Here is a 23,006-nt window from a genome sequence, read left to right as displayed (position 1 = left end):
AGAATGTCAGTTCGATTCAACGTTTTGCCTAGAATACATAATTTCGACTGGACGTTCCAAACATTTAGTTTTGACCTGAACAAAATGCTTTCAGGTTTTTCAGTTCGGTGAGAAAAACCAAAACAAAACAAATTTGGTCTCAGTTCAAAATGAAATAATTGGTTTCTGATTATTCGCTTCAGCAACCAAACTGAAAAATCAATTTTTCAACCCAGTTCGAGTGCAGAAGGCTTCTGAAAATCAGGCCAGGGAAAGCACAGTCCCGTGCACAATCAAATAAGGATTACACGTCTTTAGTGACAAGCAAGCTAAATTAAACACCTGTTGTCTAACTGCAAACAAAAGTGTGCTTTGGACATTGAGACTTCTTTGATTAAAATTTGACATTTCCTTTTTGTAGAACACATCATTAACGGCTCTAGAAACTAAGTTCCCCATTTTACAGAGAGAGAAAAATTCTCTTCTCAGTACCCTCTGGGAACGTCAAATCACAGTTCTCCTTTCTGAATCACTTTGGAAGGTGCTGTAGGAAGAGTATGTTTCCATGTACAAATTGCATGATTCATAAAGCTGCCAGTTGCAAGAAAACCCAGAGAGAGGGCAACGCAATTAATAGGCCCATGAGAGGGTGGTTTAGCAGCATAGAAAATGCCTAAAGGCAGCGACTCACTGAAATACAAAGACATTATGAGCTGAAGGAAGTAATACTGCTGTGAACACCTGTTAACAAGGCTTCTAAGAAACAGACATTCAGAATGAGGAGACTACTGAAAATAGAACTTCCCTGAGACACCTCTCTTATCCTAATGAATGCTTATAGTCGGTCAGGGATTTTGCAATTTGTGTTGCTGTCAGCTGCCTGAGAATTCATATCATATCATTTTGGAAAGGGTGACTTTGTGCTTAAGTTTTGCACTGTGGTATTCCTGGCTGTGCTGCCTACAGATCCAGAGTTACATTCCTCTATGGAGCTATGCCGGTTTCTCTCACCACTTCACAACTTCCTGGAATTCCAGTGTTGCATGGCCCAGCTCCAGAGTTATCTACAGCTCCAGTGCTGGGTCCTCCAGCTGGAGAGCTGCCTAAATACTGGATGATAAATCCTCCGGTTTCAATGGTGCAAACTCCATTTCCAGGATATCCACTATTGGTGATGTACCTTCCTCCATCTGGGCAGCAGGCTACACCTCCAGAGACTTGTCCTGTGCCTACAGAGCTGGTTACGACTTTAGAACTGTAACCCCCACCTCCAGAGATGACTCCTCCAGGTGGACACCAATGCACACCTCCCGGGAGGTAGTGGCTACACCCAGAGCTCACCACACCTCTGGATATGCAACTGCCACTTCTGGAGCTGAACCCTCCAGGTGGACAAGAGTCTGCACCTTCAGGGATGTTTTGGCTACCTGCAACGCTGACTTCACTTCTGGGGCAGACTCCTAAACTTTTGGAGCTAAAACCCCCACCGAGGGAGCCGCATCTTCCATGCCCAGAGCTGTAGCCTCTACTTAAAGAGCCGTAACCACATCCACTTCCAACTCCAACCGCTGTACCATAGTCTCCAGCTATGTTGGAGGAGTTGGTGACCACAGCTGCAAGAAAACACAGGGGCAGTAAGTTGAGCAGAAAGCTGGCTTTCTCACAGAAAAAAACCAAAACTAGGAATAGCCCAATTGTGAATGCTCGGATTACTTACATACACTCACAGGCATCCCCAAACATATCCTGTTGGGGAAAGAAAAGAAAGATGAGTACTTCATCCCATCAACTAGCTCTACTTCTAGGAACTTGACGTTCATTTTTTTCTCACTTCAGCCTACCGACCAACCCACTCCATCCTTATGTGTTTCTCTCATCCCCTGCATTGCATCATGTCCAGGACAGGAGGCTCTCTCTTGTAAATACATTGTCTTGTGCGGTGGAGCTCTGGTAGCTGTTTGGATTTCCTTGGATTTCCTTCATCACTGAAAAGCCACTTAGAGATTGTTCCACAGTCGAGCTTTATGGTTTTTTGCACCCACCTGCTTTCTTCTCCTTCCAGCAGTTTCTTGTATGTAGTGATCTCGATATCCAGGGCCATCTTGACATTCAGGAGCTTCTGGTAATCACGCAGCATGCATGCCAGCTCATCCTTGGCCTTCTGGAGAGCGTTCTGCAGTTCCATGTGTTTACCTCGAGCATCTTTAAGAGCACAATCACCGCGCTGCTCAGCATCACAAATGGCTGTTTGCAGATAGGCAATCTGCCAAGGGAGAAAACGGAAGACATTACTGACGTGTCTTTACCAGAGCTCTGAGCCATCAGCCTCTGGATTCACTTCCCATGTTTCAGTTCCAATTCAGAAGAACGGACACATAGCTGAGGAAAGCCTAACATCTTGGAAGCTGTATACCTCGTTTCATGGCCTTCTTTCAAGATACTCCAAGTGTCCATAATAAGGTCTACCTGTTATAAGACAGATGACATTGCTTAGTAGTATGGCATAATTTTGGCATCTTCCTCAAAGGCATGAAGTATTGGCCGCTATCAAAGGCTAGATGCTGGGTTTGCTGGTGTATCCGCTATTCTATGGTATTCCCATAGGTCTCGTAATGGGGACACTCACCTCTTGAGCACCTCTTCGTGCCTGGGTATGGTACCACAGACCTTTTCTCACCCCTGGCAACCCCTTCAGGCTGCCAGCCAACCTTGGTGGGACTTCAGCAGCTTGGCCCTCTGGCTGAGTCACCGAGTCCAAATGAACTCCTTCCGGGGTGGGTATTACACAATCTATTTGCCCTTAGTAGCGCCTTCAGTCCTGTCTCTGTGTCCCTTTAAATACAGCCCTTTTTTGGGCTCCCAATTCAGTCCTGTCTCCTTTGTGGGGTTGATACCACTTTGCTTATGGCCAATAGGGGAACCTGGGCCTGCCCACTACTCTGGAGTCCCACCCAAGGACCCTATACACAGCAGCCATGTACGGCTTACCTCAATCCTTCACTTTCCCTGAGCCTCTTTCTATCAGCACTTTTATCTCCAGCCCTACCTCAGCGCCAATGTCCTCAGGTTCTTCGCCTCTGCAATCCCAACTACGTAAGTTCAGCCAGAGATAACCTCTGGCTAATTCCCCCGCTCCCTTGGCCAGAGAGCAGCCCCTGTTTTCACTCATCTAGTCCCAGCCTGGAACTGACCTGCTCAGACCCTGTAGCAACTTTTACCTGAGCCTGCTGGGCTCTGATTGGCTGAACGTCTCTTTTTTTTTTCCAAGAGAATGACTGGGGCTGCCTTGCAATTCCTCTCGCTGCATCTAGCGGGTGCTAAATTGTGGCAGAGGATGGAACCAAAACGGAAACCGAAGACAAGGAAGAAAGCGTCGTCTCTGAGGAGACCAGACTTGAGAAAGAAAAGGCTTGCTTGTTATGCCACTACTGCTCTCACTAATGCTCATCCTTAGAGTTATCCTCCCAAATTTTCAAAGGGCGGTAAGAAGAATTAATCTGGTTGAATAAGAAGGGACAGAACCCGATTCTCATTTGCACTCAGGCCCCAGCTCTGGCCGTGTAAAGGAGCCTTCAAAAGAAAGTAAATGTAATTTATACGCACTATATGGCCACTGGCAGAGTGGTGAAAGGAGCCTGAATGTGATTGAAAATAAAGCCCAAAATCACTTTCCCTTTTATTACACGTAATTTCTCTTTTTCCCATCACTACTACTTTCCTTGACAAGCGAAAGGTGATGACGATTCTCAAAATCCTTGAATTTGGCTAGACAGAAAGTCTACTCAATAAGTTGAAGAAGTGAAATTATGTCTTAAGGGCTGGATGCTTCAGTGTGGATCCTGTTTGCAGAGTTGTTGTAGCCATCTTCTATGAGGGTTGCCAGTTTTGGTTGGATTTATTCCTAGAGGTTTCATCACATGACATCATCTTTAATTGAAAATTAATCTTTAATTCCTGGATTCTCCAGGACAATCCTGAAGGGTTGGCAATCCTATCTTCTATAATACTTCGAATTGTGGTGGTGGGTTTTTTTTAAACAATTGGCCTCATTCATTCCAACCTAGCAACCATCTCAGATCAGTCTTGGTTCATGCCACAGACACAATGGCATCATTCAGAACCAGAGCATAATTCCCAGCCATACAGTATTCAAAGATAGCATCCATACTAATACACCTGGCATATTCATCGGAAAATCAAAACATCAAAATCACTCCTACCTGTTTCTTTATATGGTCAGTCTCACCCTGCAGCTTCTGGATCAGGCGGGTTAGCTCTGCAATCTCATGCTTGTTTCTCTCTAGATCCTCACAGAATCTGCCCCTTTTGTCCTGAAGCTCCTCGAACTGGTATCCAGAAACAAACTGATTGTTAATTGAACTTGCATCATACAATAGCCTGTATCGTACCTGTGTCATTTGCTACTCACCCTGGTTTGGTACAAAACATCAACTTCTTCTTTGCTCTTCTGAGCAATCTCTTTGTACCAGCCTTCAACGTTCTTGATTATGCAGTCCGTGTCCAAGTCTCTGCTGTTGTCCATTTTCACAACAACTGCGGTGTCGCAGAACCGGCCATCCATCTGAGCTCTCTCCTGCAATTGCATAAAGTCTTGGGTATCATTTAAAGCCCCCTCCCTTATCCATACTTCCAAGATGTTCACTCAAGGACAAAGGGTCTCTCTTCACTGGGCTAGTTCTGATCCTGCAACTAAAGACCAATGTAAAGGGCTTTGCCTGTGAGAAATACAGAAGCCTTTCCTCTTAGGAGTAGGGGCAGGCCAACCAGGTAGGTAGGATGTGTCCAATTTCTGCTGGATTTGGGGAGGAAAAGACAGGTCTCATTGTTCGCATGCATACTGGTTTGTCACCAGATAGATCCAGGGTGAAGATTCATGCATTATGATGTAACGTTATATAGGCTTCATAATTCCATGTTTAGGAGTGGATTAGTAAATGTTTCTTAGAGGCAATCAACTAGGTGGAGTTTCTAGCTTTGGAGTCCTTGCTGCCTATAGTAATTTGGACTCTATGCAACATGACGGTGATTTCAAGGAGAAGCATGGTACTGAATTTCCATGCAGGTGGAATGAGAAGAATCCTTACCTCATCAAACACACATCTCAGAAATTCCAGCTTCTGCTTCAACAAGATCATGTTCACCTCTAGCTCTTCCTTGTGCAGCAAGGCGCAGTCTGCCTCCTGAGGAAAAAAGGCCACAGGTATTCCAAAACACTGGGGAAACAGTATCAGAGACAAAGCCTGTTGTCTGTTTCCATCAGGCTTGTGGAACAGAATGTCTCGATTTGCCAGGCTTCCTCAAGGGGCTCCCGTGCCTCCAAGAGGAAAAGCAACCCACCTCAAAGTCAGTGAGGAGGAAAAGTCCTCTTCGTTACTTAGAACTTGGTGGAAAATCCAGTATTGACTACTGAAAGTTTAAATATGAACTCTAAATATTCAGTGTTTTTGTCTCGTTTTCTGAGATCAACCTACAATAGATCTAGCAAGGAAGAAAAATTAAGATGCCCCTCTTTAGATTATTGAAATATCAGTCATTAGTGGGCCTTTACTCTTCCATGCATCCATGCAAAATGGTTATAGCTATATTTACAGATCCACACTTTCTCTTTTAGCCACCTGAATTTCTCACCTTCTTGAGCACCACAAACTCAGTCTCTGCCGCTGTGCGCCTACTGATTTCCTCCTCATACCTGTGGGAAAAGAGAAGAGACAGCGGTGGGTCAGTTTTGTCAACTGCCATAACACACATGGGCAATATTTTTCTCTTTCAACTTGAAATCAACGTTGGGCCTATTTCACCAATCGCCAATTGGGGGTTGGACTAGATGACCTCCTGAGGTCCCTTCCAACCCTGATATTCTATGAATTGCAAATGCCATTTCAATCGATATCATTGTTGTTAGATATTTGGTGGCGTGTGTGTGTTCTCTCTGCATGCTGCACTGGCTCTGGCCAGATAACCCAAACAGCAGGCTTCGGATCAAACTGCTCAATAAGACCACAAGACTTGGTTTAGTAGCAAAGGTGCCCGGCCAGGTTTTATCATCAACAAAGCACAGTAACGGCACCTGGCAGACGGGCCGAAGATACTAAGACATGTATGCTTGTGACAATGGATGCAGTTCAGTCACTGGTGGGACTTTCCACTGCTCCGTAGGCTGGCCAAAGACCATATATTGGAGATATATTTTTAATACACGGATACAAACAAATTACAAATGACGTATCAGGGTGCCACCCGCTGATGTATTTGGGTGCCACTCACTGCCTTGTACATGTTGATTTGATGAAAACATTTTTATCCATTTTGCTGTTATCCTGACCTTGTCTTTAGGATGCGTCAGTGTGTTCCTGTTATCTGTGGGGAATGTGCTGGAATCGAGGTGTTCTGGTACCACCCTTCTGGGATATATATTTTTGCAATATCAGCCCTGTGCTTGCCAAATTCTGTGAGTAGGGCCTGCCTCTTGCTCACAACCTGACTTTGCTTCATATTGGCAAAGTTTTGGCCACTACTTTAGTTCAGGCCTCAGGCCTCATAACAGGCCTCTAATACAAGGGCTTAGGTCTCAGACTCTATTCCTATCACAACAGTTATACCAGCTAAAGACTGGAATAATTCAGTGGTGAATCAGGCCACATTTTTTTTTCATTTCCCACAGTAGCTAAAGGAGATCACAAGAAACAGAGCAAAGTGAGAAGAAAACAAATGATGGATAATCTCTTACTTGCATTTGAATTCATCCACAAGCTTCCTTGATGCAGACTCTTCACAGGCCAGTTGTTCCTTGTCACTTAACAAACCCTCAAGCTGCTTCCTCAGGCTGCAGATATAATTCTCAAAGCACTGTTCGAGATTTTTCCGGGGGGCTGGAGGCACAGACTGCTGCAAGAGGTTCCATTTGGTCTCCAGCACCTTGTTCTGCTGCTCCAGGTGTCGAACCTGTAAATCAAAAAATTCAGCAATTTTTTAAATCTCCAAAAGCTGCCACTGAAGAAATGAAAAAAGAAAGAAATTGGGACCTTCAGTTAAACTGTCCTCTTTGATTCAGGAACTATTATTGGAATTCCAGAGGCACGAACAGAATATTTGGCAACTAGAGGGCCAAAGGAAGCAGATCTTTGGAAAATGATACTTAATAGTAACTCCCTTCCTCCTCTGAGTAATCATAAATATGTATCAAAGTTGAATACATTTTAAGCTAACAAATACTGTATTCCATTCATCTTCATATTACATGTATCCCCATGGTTTTGAAATGCACAGGAATGATATTAATATCATTTTGTGTGTCATATATAAACATCAAAAGGCCAAGAAAATAAATTTAAGTCTAAAGCTCTATCTGTCTCCTCGTCCAGGTACTTGGAAGGAGAGTAATGCTGAATGTAAACTAAAGAGGATCAAAAACTAATTCGGTGTCATTGAACGGTGACTGCCCGGATAGTGCCCAGCAAATTGCAAATTAAGGAGGTGACAGTCTTTTCATAACCATGTCATTCCATTGACTTCACTACAATTATTCTTAAATTTATAAGTGTGAATGGAATCAAGGCCAGATGTTGCATTCCTTTCAATGAACGAAATAATGACTCCAAAAAAACGCTTTGTTTCCCATCCTCGGATGAGAACAATAGTGCCATTGTTTCCATTCGACTTAGCACAAACCATTCTCAATGGCAGCAGAACTTTAATGCAGACCTCATTGAAGAATGTGGAAACAACGGACTTGAAGGGTGACTGCAGATAACCATCACCCAGGCATGTTTGGTTTTTCATATTGTTTCTTTAATAGCTTTGTAGCTGTTGAGGCAAGAGGAACCACTGCGGTCATCTAATCTGACCTGACACAACCCAGGCCATAGAATTTTACCCAACAGTTCCTGCATCATAGAACCATAGAGGATCAGGGTTGGAAAAGACCTCTGGAGGTCATCTAGTCCAACCCCTTGTTCAAAGCAGGACCAATCCCCAACTAAATCATCCCAGCCAGGGCTTTGTCAAGCCTGACCTTAAAAACCTCTAAGGATGGAGATTGCACCACCTCCCTAGGGAACCCATTCCAGTGCTTCACCACCCTCCTAGTGAAATAGTGTTTCCTAATATCCAACCTAGAGCTCCCCCACTGCAACTTGAGACCACTGCTTCTTGTTCTGTCATCTGCCACCACTGAGAACAGCCGAGCTCCATCCTCTTTGGAACCCCCCTTCTTAACTTCTGATTGAGACAGAGTAGATCTTTTAGAAAGTCATCTAGCCTTGGTTTAAAGCCTTCAAGTGACGGAGACTTTCCAAAGAGTTAAGTACCGCAGTGGCTCTGTCTCGGGGCATGATCCAACTCCAGTTAAGTGAATTTGGGTGTCTTTCCACTGATTTCAGTAGGGATTTGACTGGGCCCCAACCCAAGGACAATCTGTTGCTCTTGTTCTGAAGGTCACAGTCTGAACGTGGGGAAATTTGGATCTGGATGTAGATCCAGATTAGAAATCTGCACCATGGGCCAACCTCTTTGTTTTATTGAAAGAAATATAGAAAACATCTATTCTCTCACCTTGTCAATGAAGCAGGCAAATTGGTTGTTCAGGGTCTTCATCTGCTCCCTCTCGTGTTCTCGTGCCTGATGTTCTTGTGGGTCAACTCCTACGCAGAGGGGCTTCAGGAGGGACTCATCGACGCTGACCCCTCGGATACCCTCCTTGCTGCAATCGGCATAACCTCCAAAAGTTCCATAGCCTCTGGGTCCGCAAAGACCTACCCTGCCGCTAAAACCTCCAAAGTTGCCATAACCTGCACTGCCCCAACCTGAGCTACCATAGCCATAACCCCCGTAGCATCCAGCACCACTAGGGCTGCCCCCAGCATCGACAATTCTTATGCTTCCACCCAGGTGGCAGACACTCCTGCTGCTGTAGCCACTAACTCCACGTCTTTCGACCGGCGGGCCAACGGAGGCCGTGCAGGTTCGATGTCCGTTTAGGCCACAGACGTCAGAAGCGGAACTGAAGCCCTTTCGTCCAACGGTGGAGCTTGCAAAAAACGTCTGTCTGTTCATGGTGGCGTATTTGAAGTGGGAATAAGGGAGCTGCGGTGTGTGACAGCAGCAAAAAGTGAAGAAGAAAGGACTCCTCTGATGTGACACCTTGACATTACCCCTTATATATGCTAGCGAAGCTGGGCTTGGCTGGATCAGAAAATTAATTCCGAGTTTTCAAGGGTTTGGTTTGCCTAGCAGCAGGTGCTTTGCTACTTGCAATGGTTCATAGTAAACATTAACCACTTATGAAATAATAATGCATTTAAAATGCTTTGTTTGCAAGCTTTGCTCAGAAGATATTCTTGTTTAAAGTATTCTCAGTTTATACTAATTATAGCTTAGCGGATGTATTCATGAGAGTCTTCATAGTTTGTTTGCAATTGTGGTTTTTATTCTTCTGTCCCTTGGGTTTTATAATGTGACAATACATTCTGCAGATTTGCCTTTTACGGATATAGTTTCAAGATCTGTCCTTTTTCCTCCCACCAGTGTGCTGGGCTCATGTTTGGTGAATTTTTTCAGTCAAACAGTAAACTTGCCAGAAACTGCATTTTCAGGGTGACCAAAGCTATTTACGAAATCACGTCAAATGCAGCAAATAGCTTTGTCGGGGGGGGGGGGTAGAAAAAAAGTCAAAATTTATAGCATTTGCTAGAACCTACTAAGTTTATCCAACAGATCCTCAATTGGATCCATTTGATATGCCTGCACCTTGACCCCCATTATATAAGAGTTTTTATATCCACTCAAATAAAATCATAATTTCTTTAGGTTTGGTTGGGAATATGTACAAGTAACAAAAACAGACCACAGAGGAATCTCAGTCAAACCATCATGTTCATTGCATTTCTACGCCCCATCTAGCTAATGAAGAGAGCGTTCCTGTCTTTTAGCTCTTGTGGTGAAGTTAATTAATAAGTAAATGCTCTTCAAAAAAGGTTGTTTGGCTGTGCAATCCCAGCCAATCCTAAATAGATGAACATGTCACCAATACCTTGAAAGGAGAAAATTCAGACACTTTCATTTTTTGCATGGCTTTGGGGAACTCACTGCAGAAGACTTTCGGTGTTGAAACTAGACTGGGAGCAGGATGTGGACAGGGTTCCTCCCTTGTTTTTGAAGAAGCGTCATCTGGCTTGCAATTTTAACAAGCTCTGTATCATCTTGTCTCTAAATGAAGAACAGCAAAGTTCCCTTCGGGCCATCATTCTCCCACTTGATCTTGGCAGGGACCTGTGCTGCATTATCACAAGAAATCTGTCCTTTCTCCTTTGGCACTTTGATCACTGAGCATTCAGAGAGGTAAAGTGGCAAGCACTTCAGACTCCTCTCTCGTGTTAATATGTCGCCGTACAGCTTGTTTATTAAGATTTTGGTCAGATACAAATGCCCAGCACCAAAACGCACCCAGGCAAACATTGAAAAACCACAGGAACATAGGAGAGACAACCAAGGAGCAATTTGGTGTAAGAGCAACATTTCTTCCACTCCCCAACACGTCATTTAATCACCAGCTAAATGACCAACGCAACTTAAACCACCTCTGCACTTTCTCCACTGCCTTGGGCCTCCCTCAGTGCCTGCTCAGACTGATGGGCTTTCAAGGCAGAAGGTCAAACAACTGTGGCTATTTCAGACCACAGTGGGCATGCCAAAAGAAAAGAGCTGTTTCACGGAACACCCTGCCAGCTGCTTTCACCCCTTTATAACAAAGGGGGACAAGGTCAAGGGGGACTCAGCTTATCCCAACTGTGACACTATGACATGTGGAGAGCAGTGGTGTTTTAAATATTCAGGTTTCAAACTTGTTCAACATGCTAAACCTTTGCGGAGACATTTTCCAAGAGATGCTGGGGATCTTACACCCGTGTAACACACAAAGACAATGTGAAACCGTCCTTAAAATATTCACTCCTTTGGTCCTGAATCCTCCAAAGGGGGGTTAAGTGGGACTTAACTACTGCACAAGTCTTCTGACTGAGTTGCCTGTAACAGGAGAGCTTCTCAAAGCTCTCCGTGGTTCATTATTTCTCAAAGGATTCATTGTTTCAACTTATAACAGGGGACTGGACTCAATGATCCAGTGTCTTCCAGTCCTATGTTCGCTCTTTGTTTTCACATTGCTTGAATCTCAACTTCTGAGCACAAAATTAGTGATACCCAGTGTAAAGCCTGCACACGCACACACACACTGCGATTAAACAAGCAAAGTAGGTCTAGGTTGGAGATTAGGAAACACTATTTCACTAGGATGGTGGTGAAGCACTGGAATGGGTTACCTAGGGAGGCGGTGAAATCTCCATCCTTAGAGGTTTTTAAGGCCCAGCTTGACAAAGCCCTGGCTGGGATGATTTAGTTGGCGTTGGTCCTGCTTTGAGCAGGGGATTGGACTAGATGACCTCCTGAGGTCTCTTCCATCCCTAATCTTCTGTGATTCTATGAAGTGTACATGATGTACCAGTGCATAGTAATTAACGTGTAAATGTGATGCTGTAGCAAAGTACAAGCATACTTTGATCTTCCTCAAGAGGCTGTTCTTCCCCCTCCAGAACTACAGTGGTAATAAATGTGTGGTTTAATGGGACTCCCAAATACTGGGTTAAGAGATATATCCATGGCTGTAAAAGTGCATATAAATCAAAGCCTGAATAAAACAAACACTAGTGACCACATCTAGGTCTTGGTTACACCCATCTGAATCTGGAATAATAGTTCTAAACATGATCTACAAAGGCAGGCCAGAGAGAGAGAGAGAATGCTGGTGCCCCAGTAGAACTGATTCTCTAGATGAAGAGTATTCTTAAATTTCTGCAGTGTGATAGGAGGAATGGAGGAGATGGTATGATGGGATAACATGATTTTGGCAATTAATTGATCTTTAAATATTCATGGTAAATAGGCCCAATGGCCTGTGATGGGATGTTAGATGGGGTGGGATCTGAGTTACTACAGAAAATTCTTTTCTGGGTATCCAGCTGGTGAATCTTGCCCATATGCTCAGGGTTTAGCTGATTGCCATATCTGGGGTCGGGAAGGAATTTTCCTCCAGGGCAGATTGGAAAAAGCCTTAGAGGTTTTTCACCTTCCTCTGTAGCATGGGACACGGGTCACTTGCTGGAGGATTCTCTGCTCCTTGGAGTCTTTAAACCACGATTTGAGGACTTCAGTAGCTCAGACATAGGTGAGAGGTCTTTCGCAGGAGTGGGTGGGTGAGATTCTGTGGCCTGCGTTGCGCAGGAGGTCAGACTAGATGAGCATAATGGTCCCTTCTGATCTTAATATCTATGAATCTATGAATGCTAAATTGTAATCTCAAAATTGATTCACTGTGAATCGTTCACAGCCTGATTTACTGTTTACCCCGCCCCCACCGCCTTCTATTTGCAGTTTAGGACTATCTGAGTTCTGAAGTATGGTTAGAGGTTCAGTACTGCCAGAACTGTATCCATTCTTATGCTAGCCCTGTCCCCGAGCACTATAATCCACTGCTCACCTGATCACTGTCTCCAGGGTTTCCTGATCTCGTTTACACAGGTTTTACAACACACTAACTCCATTGGCATAACTACCAAAACACTCTGGTCATGGGTGGCACGTGACCCGCAGGCTGGGGGAGGCTAAGCTCCCCAACTCCGAAGTGCCAGGAGGGCGGGCGGTGCGGCCCCAGCCTGAGCCGGGGACACTGCACAGGGGGTGTTAAGACTGATTCCCCATTCTGGCACTTCAAGTGCAGGTGGTGGGGGCCCACGAGGATTTTAAAAATTAATACTGGCCACTCCAGGCTTGTATTAAACTCCCAAGGTCACAGCTTCACTCTGACCTTGGATGTGTAGATGCTGCCACAACCCAAATGCAAAACCCCTTGGAACCCAGGAAGGCACACTTGGAAATTCCTTCCTGTGGGAGTGCCCTCAAGTCCTTTCACCCCCTGCCCACTCCAGGGAAGAGCTGAGAAAGGAAAACAAAGAAATCAGCTGTTATCACCAGCTAATTAAAAAACATGGCACAAACCTCTTAAGACACAAAAATTCAAATCCTGCTCTTAAAAAAAAAGTAAATTTTATTAAAAACAAAAAGAAAGAAAATGCATCTGAAAACTCAGGCTATTGCTAGATTTCTTTAAAAGAGTAATTCCAAAAATTAAGCACCCAAAATAGTTTTCAGGGGGTTCAGCTTAAAGGTTACAAGCAACAAAAGCCTCTGGGGTTAAGCACAGAGGGGTCCACAAGCCAATAAGAAATAAACAGAAATAAACCTAATGCATCTTTCTAAACATTCCTGATCTACTTACATATCTGGGTTGTTAAATAAGTAGTTCTAGATATGATCTGAGGATTTTCCTATCTGGCCTTCAGCTTCTTACAGCTTAACTGCTGCCCTGTTCCCCCCTTTCCCAGAGGACAACAACAGCACACAAAGGGAAAGCTCCCCCCCCCGCCCCCCAGTTTTAAAAAGTTCTAGCCTTTCCATTGGCTTTTTTGGTCAGGTGCCCACACCCTTTCTTTACCTGTGGACTTTTTTAACCCTTTACAGGTAAAGCAAGCATAGAACAGCCACCAGGAAGGACTTTACAGCTAACTGGTTGTCTGGGTGTCCATAAAAGGGAGCTACCCCCCACCCCTTCATTTATCACAGGGGGACTGGAGCTGCGCACTGGAAGGAGGGAGGCTGGGGGCGGAGCCTGGGTGGGGCCATGCCAAGCTATCTGGGGAGGTACAGCCTCCCCCAGCCTACGGTACCCGCCGCCCATGTCACTGGTGTACACAAGCTCAGACTCACTGATTAATGGTGGCTGTTGGGAAGGCATTAAAGCTGGTTGGGAAATGAAATCACACACCAAAAAAGTCAAAATGACATTGCATCTTCAGTTTCTGGTGCAGAGTGTTTAGTGTGTGACACTAAACTGGGAGGAGTGGTAGATATGCTGGAGGGTAGGGATAGGATACAGAGGGACCTAGACAAATTGGAGGATTGGGCCAAAAGAAATCTGATGAGGTTCAACAAGGACAAGTGCAGAGTCCTGCACTTAGGACGGAAGAATCCAATGCACCGCTACAGACTAGGGACTGAATGGCTCGGCAGCAGTTCTGCAGGAAAGGACCTAGGGGTGACAGTGGACGAGAAGCTGGATATGAGTCAACAGTGTGCCCTTGTTGCCAAGAAGGCCAATGGCATTTTGGGATGTATAAGTAGGGGCATTGCCAGCAGATCGAGGGACGTGATCGTACCCCTCTATTTGACATTGGTGAGGCCTCATCTGGAGTACTGTGTCCAGTTTTGGGCCCCATACTACAAGAAGGATGTGGAAAAATTGGAAAGAGTCCAGCGGAGGGCAACAAAAATGATTAGGGGACTGGAACACATGACTTATGAGGAGAGGCTGAGGGAACTGGGGATGTTTAGTCTTCAGAAGAGAAGAATGAGGGGGGATTTGATAGCTGCTTTCAACTACCTGAAAGGGGGTTCCAAAGAGGATGGCTCTAGACTGTTCTCAGTGGTAGCAGATGACAGAACAAGGAGTAATGGTCTCAAGTTGCAGTGGGGGAGATTTAGGTTGGATATTAGGAAAAGCTTTTTCACTAGGAGGGTGGTGAAACACTGGAATGCGTTACCTAGGGAGGTGGTGGAATCTCCTTCCCTGGAAGTTTTTAAGGCCAGGCTTGAGAAAGCCCTGGCTGGGATGATTTAGTTGGTGTTGGTCCTGCTTTGAGCAGGGGGTTGGACTAGATGACCTCCTGAGGTCCCTTCCAACCCTGATATTCTATGATTCAAATGGCAAAGTCCACATTCTCCCTTTTGCTGGGATTGCAGGACATAACTGGACACCTAAACTTACTTTTGATGTTATTTTTGTATTTTGAGGATTTCCTGATGATTTATTGGTGTGACCTCTAGCTGAATTCTAAGATATTGACCTTCAGGGGGACTAATCAAATCTTTAAAGTTAAGTACACGCTTAACTGTCCTGTTGAATCACAGCCCAGAGATGAAAGAAACCACAAACTCTTCCACTGCTATTCCACTGTTGTGTAGCAGGTGGCAGCACCTTCTCCACTGTACGGCAACATGGTCAATTCTCAACTGAGACACACGTACACCTCCAGATGAGCATACTGTGATTGCTTCATTGCTCTTTCCAATTATATACCCAGTTTCGTTCCTTATATGGTTTTCTTTGTTAAGGACGGAGCTTGCTTTTCTACTGCTTACAGGTGAGGTAAGAGTAGAGTTGTTTACCCTTATCATGGAAAGAGGTCTTCCATATTTCGAAAATCAACATCTAACTATGCTGGAGACTGCTATTATAGTTAATGTTGAAATGTCATTACTCTGGAAGTAGTTTCCTGGTTAACTACCATGTAAGTAGATCTCCAGTTGTATCACTGTGTTCATACACTATCTGGTACAAAACACTTACGACCTGGTTCTCCTTTACACTTAAGGCATGTCAACACTGCAGTCAGGTGGCATGAACGAAAAAGTTTGGGGACCACTGTCTTAAAGAGAGATCTCCTTATTAGGCACATGGGTTACACAGACAGCTCAGTAGGTGAATGCTACCTTAGTGTGCGTGCAGCTCAGGCATGAAAATTTCAACAGGAGCCCATGACCCAGGCAGACCAAGACATAAAGTTTAGGTGTAGAATCACCATGGCCAGAATGAAAAACATGTCCCCGCCCACTGACAGCAATTCACATTGCAATATCCATTCCTGATCATAACCATTCCATAGAAAACCAGACATGCCACATGGAAGTTATATTATCAGTAATCCCCTCCATCTCAGAGCAGCTTTGCCAGCAAGATTTTAAAACAGAGATCCTTGTAACTTTTGGTTTATTTAGTGGGTCTCTAGCTGTCTTTAGGTATCTTGTCATGTTATTTATCAACCCCCTTTTGCTAAATGTGTTACTCTTCTCTCTGATTAAACGTATGCTGTCTACGTCATGGGTTGTATTTGGCTCTGAATTCTCTCTTTTCCTATTGTACCTTGGGAAATGTTTCAGGAAATGACGTAATGAGCTCTCTGGGCCTGATTCTCCTCTCACTTTCACCAATGTCAATCAGAAATAATTCTGCAAATCAATGGAATTATACCTCCGTGAAACTGGTGTAATGGGCATCAGAGTTGGCCTTGTAGGAATTGAATTTCTAGAACCTTTTTTAGTTGTCTTTGAGCAGTTTAGACAGTCATCCCCTAACGAGGAATGTGAGTCAGAAAAATTGTCAAAATCCATTTCACTCTATGTAATCAGCAGTGAGTATTTACTGTTGCTTGTGTGCAGCAAAGTATTCTGACTGTGTTCTCGGTGTGTTCTGTGTGGCAAAGTCTGTGCTCTTTATACATAAAATGTACCACAATTCCCTGTGCTTTGATGTTTGTCTAAAGCTCTAAACTTTCTTCTGTACCTCCAGTAGAATGCACGAAGAATGAATGTGTTGTCACTGAGTTTGGAACATTTCACATGAGCACAAGAATCTCTCATTCCCAGATTATGTAACCATGCGTGAGTTGTCTACATAGCGTTCAGATCAATCTGCTCATTAGAGATTATGAAGTAACAAGCCAAGATTTCAATCCTGTTCAGAGAACATGACATGAGTCAGATCCTAGGCTCCAGTGCAAATTGGTGTTGCTCCAGTGAAGTCAGTTGAGGCACACTGATTCCAGCCAAGGATCTTGCTCATTGTATTTAATCGAAGTTTTAAGACTTACAAAGAGTCTAGTCTCTTTAGGTTTGTATGCTACATCCATCAGGATGGTAGGAGAGTGCCTGAGGCCCACTGTTATATGAGTTAAAAGTTGACTGCAACTAGGGTTATTCTGAAAATAAATTGGAAATAGAATATCAAAGATGGAAGGGACCTCAGGAGGTCACCTAGTCCAACCCGCTGCTCAAAGCACCGATCCCCAATTTTTGCCCTAGATCCCTAAATGGCCCCCCTCAAGGTTTGAACTCACAACCCTGGGTTTAGTAGGCCAATACTCAAACCACTGAGCTATCCTTCCCTGCAAAAGCTTGTGTCCAAATATGATTGGTTGGTTATGTCACTTGGAAATCCTGTGCGCACTGATTCAGAATCTCAAGTCAGATCAAAGGAAGAGCTCCAGGGTGTGGGAGTAACTTTATTTTGTGCTTGAACGGATAAAAACAAATTGGCAGCACCACAGAGAGCTGAAGTGGCTTGAGATTAAGTTGATAAGAACTAACTTGAGCAGCAGAGAAATACATCAAATCATATAGAACCTAGGAGATGGTTTAAGTAGGTGAAGAATATTTTTCAAGAAGGAAGAAGGGATACTTGACTCAGAAGGAAGATCTCCTTAAAGTCTGGAATATGAAGCACGTCATTACTAGCTGTCTTCTGGACTACATTTATGGTGCATAAGAACATATGAACACAACGGCCCTACTGGGTCAGACCAAAAGTCCATCTAGCCCAGTATCCTGTCTTCCGAGAGTGGCCAATGCCAGGTGCCCCCAAGGGAATGAACAGAACAGGTCATCGTCAAGTGATCCATCCCCTGTTGCCCATTCCCAGCACCCTCCAGCCCCACCCCCCAGCTGCAGCTCCAGTCCCAGCCTTGACTCTGGCTCCAGCCCCCGGCTCCAGCAGGGGCCTAGACTGGTAGTCTCTCTACTTTTTGACACGCTGGGATGAGCAGTAAAATAATGAACAATGCTAGTATTTCAAGTTTCACAGGTGGTGTCTGCGTAAGCACCTGTTGTAATTAACAAGGCCGTTCACACCTCTGAGTTGTTGTTTCAGGCTCTCTGCAAATATAAACTGGCATCACAACATCGGTTAAAACTCAGGGCTTGTCTTCACATACAGTGCTGCCCCAGGTCCAGCTGTGCCGCTGTAACTCTTTAGTGACGACGCTACTAAGCCAAGGGGAGGGCTTTGCCTATTGGTGTCATTAATCCACCTCCCCAAGGGCTGGCAGCTGTGTCAATGAGAGAAGCTCTCCCGCCAGCCTAGTGCTGCCCATGCTGGGGGTGAGGTCAGTCTAACTACATCACTCCAAGGGTGGGTTTTTCACATCCCAGAGCAACGTATTTATACCTATGCCTGGCCTCCGATATGTTTTTAAAGCAAACCTTGAAAACTTTTTATTTTAAATGAAACCACACACTTTGGAGAAAAATTCAGAGGCTGGTGTGCATCCTTGCCCCCAGTTCCCTCCACTCTGGGCAATCATCCATGCCTCTCCTCACGACATAGGGACCATTGCAGAATTAACTTGAGTTATCTACATGCAAGAAAAGGAGGACTTTTGGCACCTTAGAGACTAACAAATTTATTTGAGCATAAGCTTTTGTGAGCTTATGCTCAAATAAATTTGTTAGTCTCTAAGGTGCCACAAGTCCTCCTTTTCTTTTTGCGGATACAGACTAACATGGCTGCTACTCTGAAATCTACATTCAAGTTCCTCCTCTCTCATTAGCCTCGTTGGGGGTGAGAGCAGCTACGCTGTGAAATACGACTCAAGCTGCTGTATCCACATGGATGTTGCACTCTTTTGTGTGTGGCACTATCCTTTTGCCCCTGGAAATCTTAAACTACATTTTTAGAGCAGCGCAGTTTCCTGAATGGAGATCTTGCAATATTCTTCTGTCTGTTTCTCCTCATTATTATACTAATGCCATCCCCGTCGTGTGTTCACAGAGATCATTTCCCCCACATCCAACTCTGGTACGATGCACCCACCTGTTCTCTTCTCCCTCCAGCAGCGTCTTGTATATGGCGATCTTAATATCCAGGGCCAGCTGGACATGCCGCAGCTCCTGGTAATCACGCAGCATACTTGCCAGCTCATCCTTGGCCTGCTGTAGGGCATGCTGCAGTTCAACATATTTCTCCTGGCCATCTTTAAGGGCACAGTCACCCTGTTGCTCAGCATCACAAATGGCTGATTGCAGACTGGCAACCTGTCACGGGAGAAAACCGAATGCGTCACTTTCTTTTTCTCTGTACCTTTATCTAGCTTCTTAGCAATAAGAAATAAAAAATTCTCCGAAAGCCCCAAACTAAGAAATATGGACTCAGCCTAAACAAAAACAAAACAAAACCCATGTCTCCTCCCAGGTCATTAACTAACTCTCTGGTATTATGGGGATGGTGGTTGCCCTTCCATAGTTTAAGGCGGAGATTAGGGGGTTTTTTTCCCCCGCAAAGAGGCTTCAGGCCTTGTCTACATGTACAGCACTGAAGCGGCACAACTGCCCTGAGAGAGCTTCTCCAGTCGGCGTGTCTACACCTAGGGTTAGGTCAGTATTACTCACATCTGTGTAACTAACTACAGCACTCCGGGGTGGGGTTTTCCACAACCCTGCGTGATGTCGGTAGACTGATGTAAGTTTGTAATGTACACAGGGGTGAAAGTAAGGCAGTCTACAGTCTACTGGTAAAAAGTGGCCCCCAGTACCGGACTGTACCCAGGTGACTTTAAAGCACCGCCGCGGCAAAGAACCCAGCTTAAAGCACTGCCATGGCAACACTTTAACGTCGTTGCCCCTTCCTCCCCACTGCCGAAGTGGAGGGCAAAAGGAGCAGCTGCCCCGGGGCTGGCAATTTAAAAGGGCCCAGGGCAGCACGGGCTAGGCAGCGTGGAAAGGTTGGCTGGGGGATGCTGACCCCCCCAGGCCCGCCCCTTCCACCTGTGGCCCTGCCCCCTTCTGGGGGTCGGAGCTGGCCCCCATACCGGTAAGTCTTTGGCGTTACTTTCATCCCTGAGCGTACACCTGGCCATAGCCTCCTGGTGATTATAGGTGGTGTTGGTAGCAACACCTAGGGTTAAGCTTGCTTAACACTTCGCCTTATAAGAAAAATGAAGGATTCAGGGAGTCCTCCCAAATCACTTAGGGTTTGTCTACACAGCAACACAGTCTGGACTAAGGGGATGCAAGTTGTAGAGCACTCTAATGAGTTGCACAGTGAGTTGCTCTGTGTAGATCCGGCTAAGGAGCTGTGCAGACAAGTTCTTACTCTATGAAAGCAGAATTATAAATGGATCATAGTTCTGGGATACTGTGTGTTTAACTTTTCTCAAAAGCTTAATGTGTTATTCACTGCCAGAGGTTTGTTGGACCAGTTATTTCATCTCCTATGGTTAATCCAATGGCCTGATGTCCATTGGCCACTGTCGGAAGACAGGATACTGGGATAGACGGACCTTGGGTCTGACCCAGTGTGGCTGTTCATATGCTAGGCTGCCGATAACTCTTCAAAGAATGTTAGCAGGATTTTTTTTTTTTTTGGTCCCTTAGGCAATTAACTTTGAAAAGGAAAACTATCTGGTCAGATTTAGTGAAGCCACAGATATGGAACCACCGTGACATTCAAAAGAAGAGAGCATGGTTCAGTCATATCGCTTCTGATTTCAATGCTATATACACAAAATAAATCCAGTCACTGGGGGTGGGGAGGAGGGAGGCGCCAAATGGTCTGTCGTACCGGTTTCTTCACATTTTCAGAGTCACTTTGCAATCTCTGGATCAGCCGTCTCAGCTCTGCAATCTCATGCCGGTTGCATTTTAGATCATTACCCTTGGCCTCCTGAAGTTCCTGGAACTGATAGCAAGAAAAGAAAAGAAAAGAAAAGAAAAGAAAAGAAAAAGGACAACCTTGAAAAGTTAATATCAAGTAGGATATTCAAAAGTCCCGAAGTGATTTAGGAGCCTAAGTCCCATTTTCAAAGGGCCATATTTTTTGTAGTTAATTAAGTGCCTAAACATGCAGATAGGCACCTAGTGGGATTTTTCAAAAGCACCTAGGTACCCAGTATCAATGGAAATCCCAAAATGAGATGCTTAAACGGGATCTTATTTTCAAAGTATGGGTGTACAGAACTGTGTGAAAATCAGGGACCTATAAGTTTTCTCCAACTGGGCACTCAAAACCCAAAATCACTAGTCTTTGAATATCTTAGCCAAGTCAGATTTTCTGAGTCCTTAAGGATGCTCAACTGGTATGGACTTTAACTGGGGTTGTTACTGTCCAGCACTTCTAAAACCCATTCCCAAAGGGACTGATGCTCCAGTCCCTTGCACTATTTTTAACCTAGTGTTGCACCATTGGCTTTGATGGAGTTTTATATTGCCATGGAACCAGTGTAACAGAGGGCAGAATTAAGCCCACATTGTTCTCACTGATATACTGTGTATCACTGAAAAGGCATTGTATTCTGTGCTTATGTTTTCGTGCAAGCATTACAGATACATCTCCATACACAATAGCTGTGTGATTACTCACTCTAGCAAGGTGCAAAGCCTCATCTTCTGCTTTGCTTCCTTGAGCAATCTCCTCATACCAGCATCCAACACTTTTGATGATACCACTGATGTCCAGATCTCGGCGGTTATCCATTTTCACAACTATGGCGGTCTCACAGAGTTTTCCTTCTATCTGAGCAATTTCCTACATGCAACATAAAGTCTTATTCAGCTGCCAGGTGCTTTCCTCTCCAGATTCCTTCTTTCATACTCCAGGATATGCTGTCTCTCTAGAAACACATTGCTAATTGCTTTGATCAAACTATGAGCTTGGAAGTAAATCCCATATCAAAAGGAGCTTTGCCTTGGGCAATATGGGGCTTAAAGGTTCTTGGAAAACACATATTTCTCTTCCTTAACTGAGAAAAGAAAAACATGGGCACATGATCTACATTTAGCTACTGCAGAATAATGAGAGAAGGTCAAATTGGGGCCTGCTCTTCCTCTCTTGACTCAGATGTCTATTGAATCAACAATTCAAAACCAAATGAAAAATAGTCATTTACTTTTTGGAAACAGCAACGTTTTGATTTTCCATTTCGGTTTGGATATTTGGGGGAGGGCTTACTCCCCTTTTTCTCAGTCCCCACCCCCAAAAGAACTTTAAAAAAAAGTCAGACAAACTGTATGTGTTGGGGGAGGGGAGCTTTTTCACAGTTTTGAAAATGTTTTTTTCCCAAATTTGCAAAGAGTTTTGGCACCCCAAAAAATGCATTTTTCGACAAATTTCTACTCGCCATAAAAATGTGACCCGCCTTGAGATGCAGATACTCATTGCAGTGTAGACGTAACCATAGGAAGAAATTTGAACTGGTTTCCATCCTGCCAGTTGTTCTGCACTGGTGGACCCCACGTACCCTCATGGACTTGGAATGGGTTGCAGGATTGGGACATAAGATGCTTCTAGGAGAAGTTAGTGTTATTTCCTAGAGGACTAGACTGAAAAAAAAAAAAAAAAAAAAAAGATTCTTACCCCAGCGTACACACACCTCAGGAATTCTGTCTCCTGCTTCAGTCTTTCCACCTTTGCTTCCAGTTCCATCTTGGCCATATAGACACAATCCACATCCTGAAAAAAGGTCACAGATACTCTGGAATGATTTATATTCCAACTCTGAGTAAATGGTGACTGTGGGGAAAACCTACAATCAGCTTCAGTCTGGTTTTTTTTGGAGCAGAATCTCTCGGATTACGAGGTTTTGTTGAGAAGTTCAGATACCACCCAGAGCAAAACTGTATAATCCTCCAATTATAGGACAAGGTATGTTAAATATATATACACACAATATTGGCCATCCTTAGCATTAAAAAATTTGGAGTCATTCCCAAAAATCATGAGACCGGTTTTAAAATCATAAATTTTTTAAAGAGTAATAAATGCTGGGTTTTTGTTTCTGGGCCTAGGTCACATTTTCAAGCTTTTCTCCACTGCCACACTGGCTAGAAACTTATTCTCACATAATCTGCAACTGACACCAAGGTAGGAGGGGTTGCAATCACTTGGGAGGGCCAGATTAGAATTCAAAACAATCTTAACAAGTTGGAGAATTGGTTTCAGTAAAAACAAGTACTTCACATAGGAAGGAAAAAAAAAAATCAAATCACAACTGCAAAATGGGTAGGCCGTAGTACTGCTGAAAAGGACCTGGGGTTATAGAGGATGAAAAATTGAATGAGAATCAACAATTCTCACC

The 23,006-nt window shown here is 44.4% G+C and overlaps 2 protein-coding genes across 2 annotated transcripts in view; both read right to left on the bottom strand.

The window, feature by feature from the left end:
* Window positions 1-743: 743 nt before the first annotated feature.
* Window positions 744-8,893, bottom strand: LOC311510442 (keratin, type II cytoskeletal 71-like). The gene is made up of 9 exons (XM_084610107.1): window positions 8,551-8,893; window positions 6,728-6,942; window positions 5,629-5,689; window positions 5,085-5,180; window positions 4,409-4,573; window positions 4,200-4,325; window positions 2,022-2,242; window positions 1,697-1,725; window positions 744-1,592 (listed from the first exon to the last, which is right to left on the bottom strand). Exons 1-9 carry the CDS (start codon window positions 8,590-8,592, stop codon window positions 964-966), a joined length of 1,584 nt encoding a protein of 527 aa, XP_084466233.1. The 5' UTR covers window positions 8,593-8,893; the 3' UTR covers window positions 744-963.
* A 7,658-nt stretch (window positions 8,894-16,551) lies between these two features.
* LOC311510440 (keratin, type II cytoskeletal 4-like) overlaps window positions 16,552-23,006 on the bottom strand; it is a gene marked incomplete at both ends in the record, with an annotated part of 51,082 nt that continues 44,627 nt past the window's right edge. Inside the window, 4 exons of the mRNA XM_084610102.1 lie at window positions 16,552-16,615; window positions 18,749-18,969; window positions 20,495-20,611; window positions 21,293-21,457. Of these exons, the coding sequence (XP_084466228.1) occupies window positions 16,552-16,615; window positions 18,749-18,969; window positions 20,495-20,611; window positions 21,293-21,457 (567 nt within the window). The remainder of the gene's footprint in view (window positions 16,616-18,748; window positions 18,970-20,494; window positions 20,612-21,292; window positions 21,458-23,006) is intronic.

The sequence above is a fragment of the Lepidochelys olivacea genome, assembly GCF_965140295.1.
Source record: "Lepidochelys olivacea isolate rLepOli2 genome assembly, chromosome: 20".
NCBI classification, from domain to species: domain Eukaryota; kingdom Metazoa; phylum Chordata; order Testudines; family Cheloniidae; genus Lepidochelys; species Lepidochelys olivacea.
This window is presented reverse-complemented; position numbering and strand designations above follow the sequence as displayed.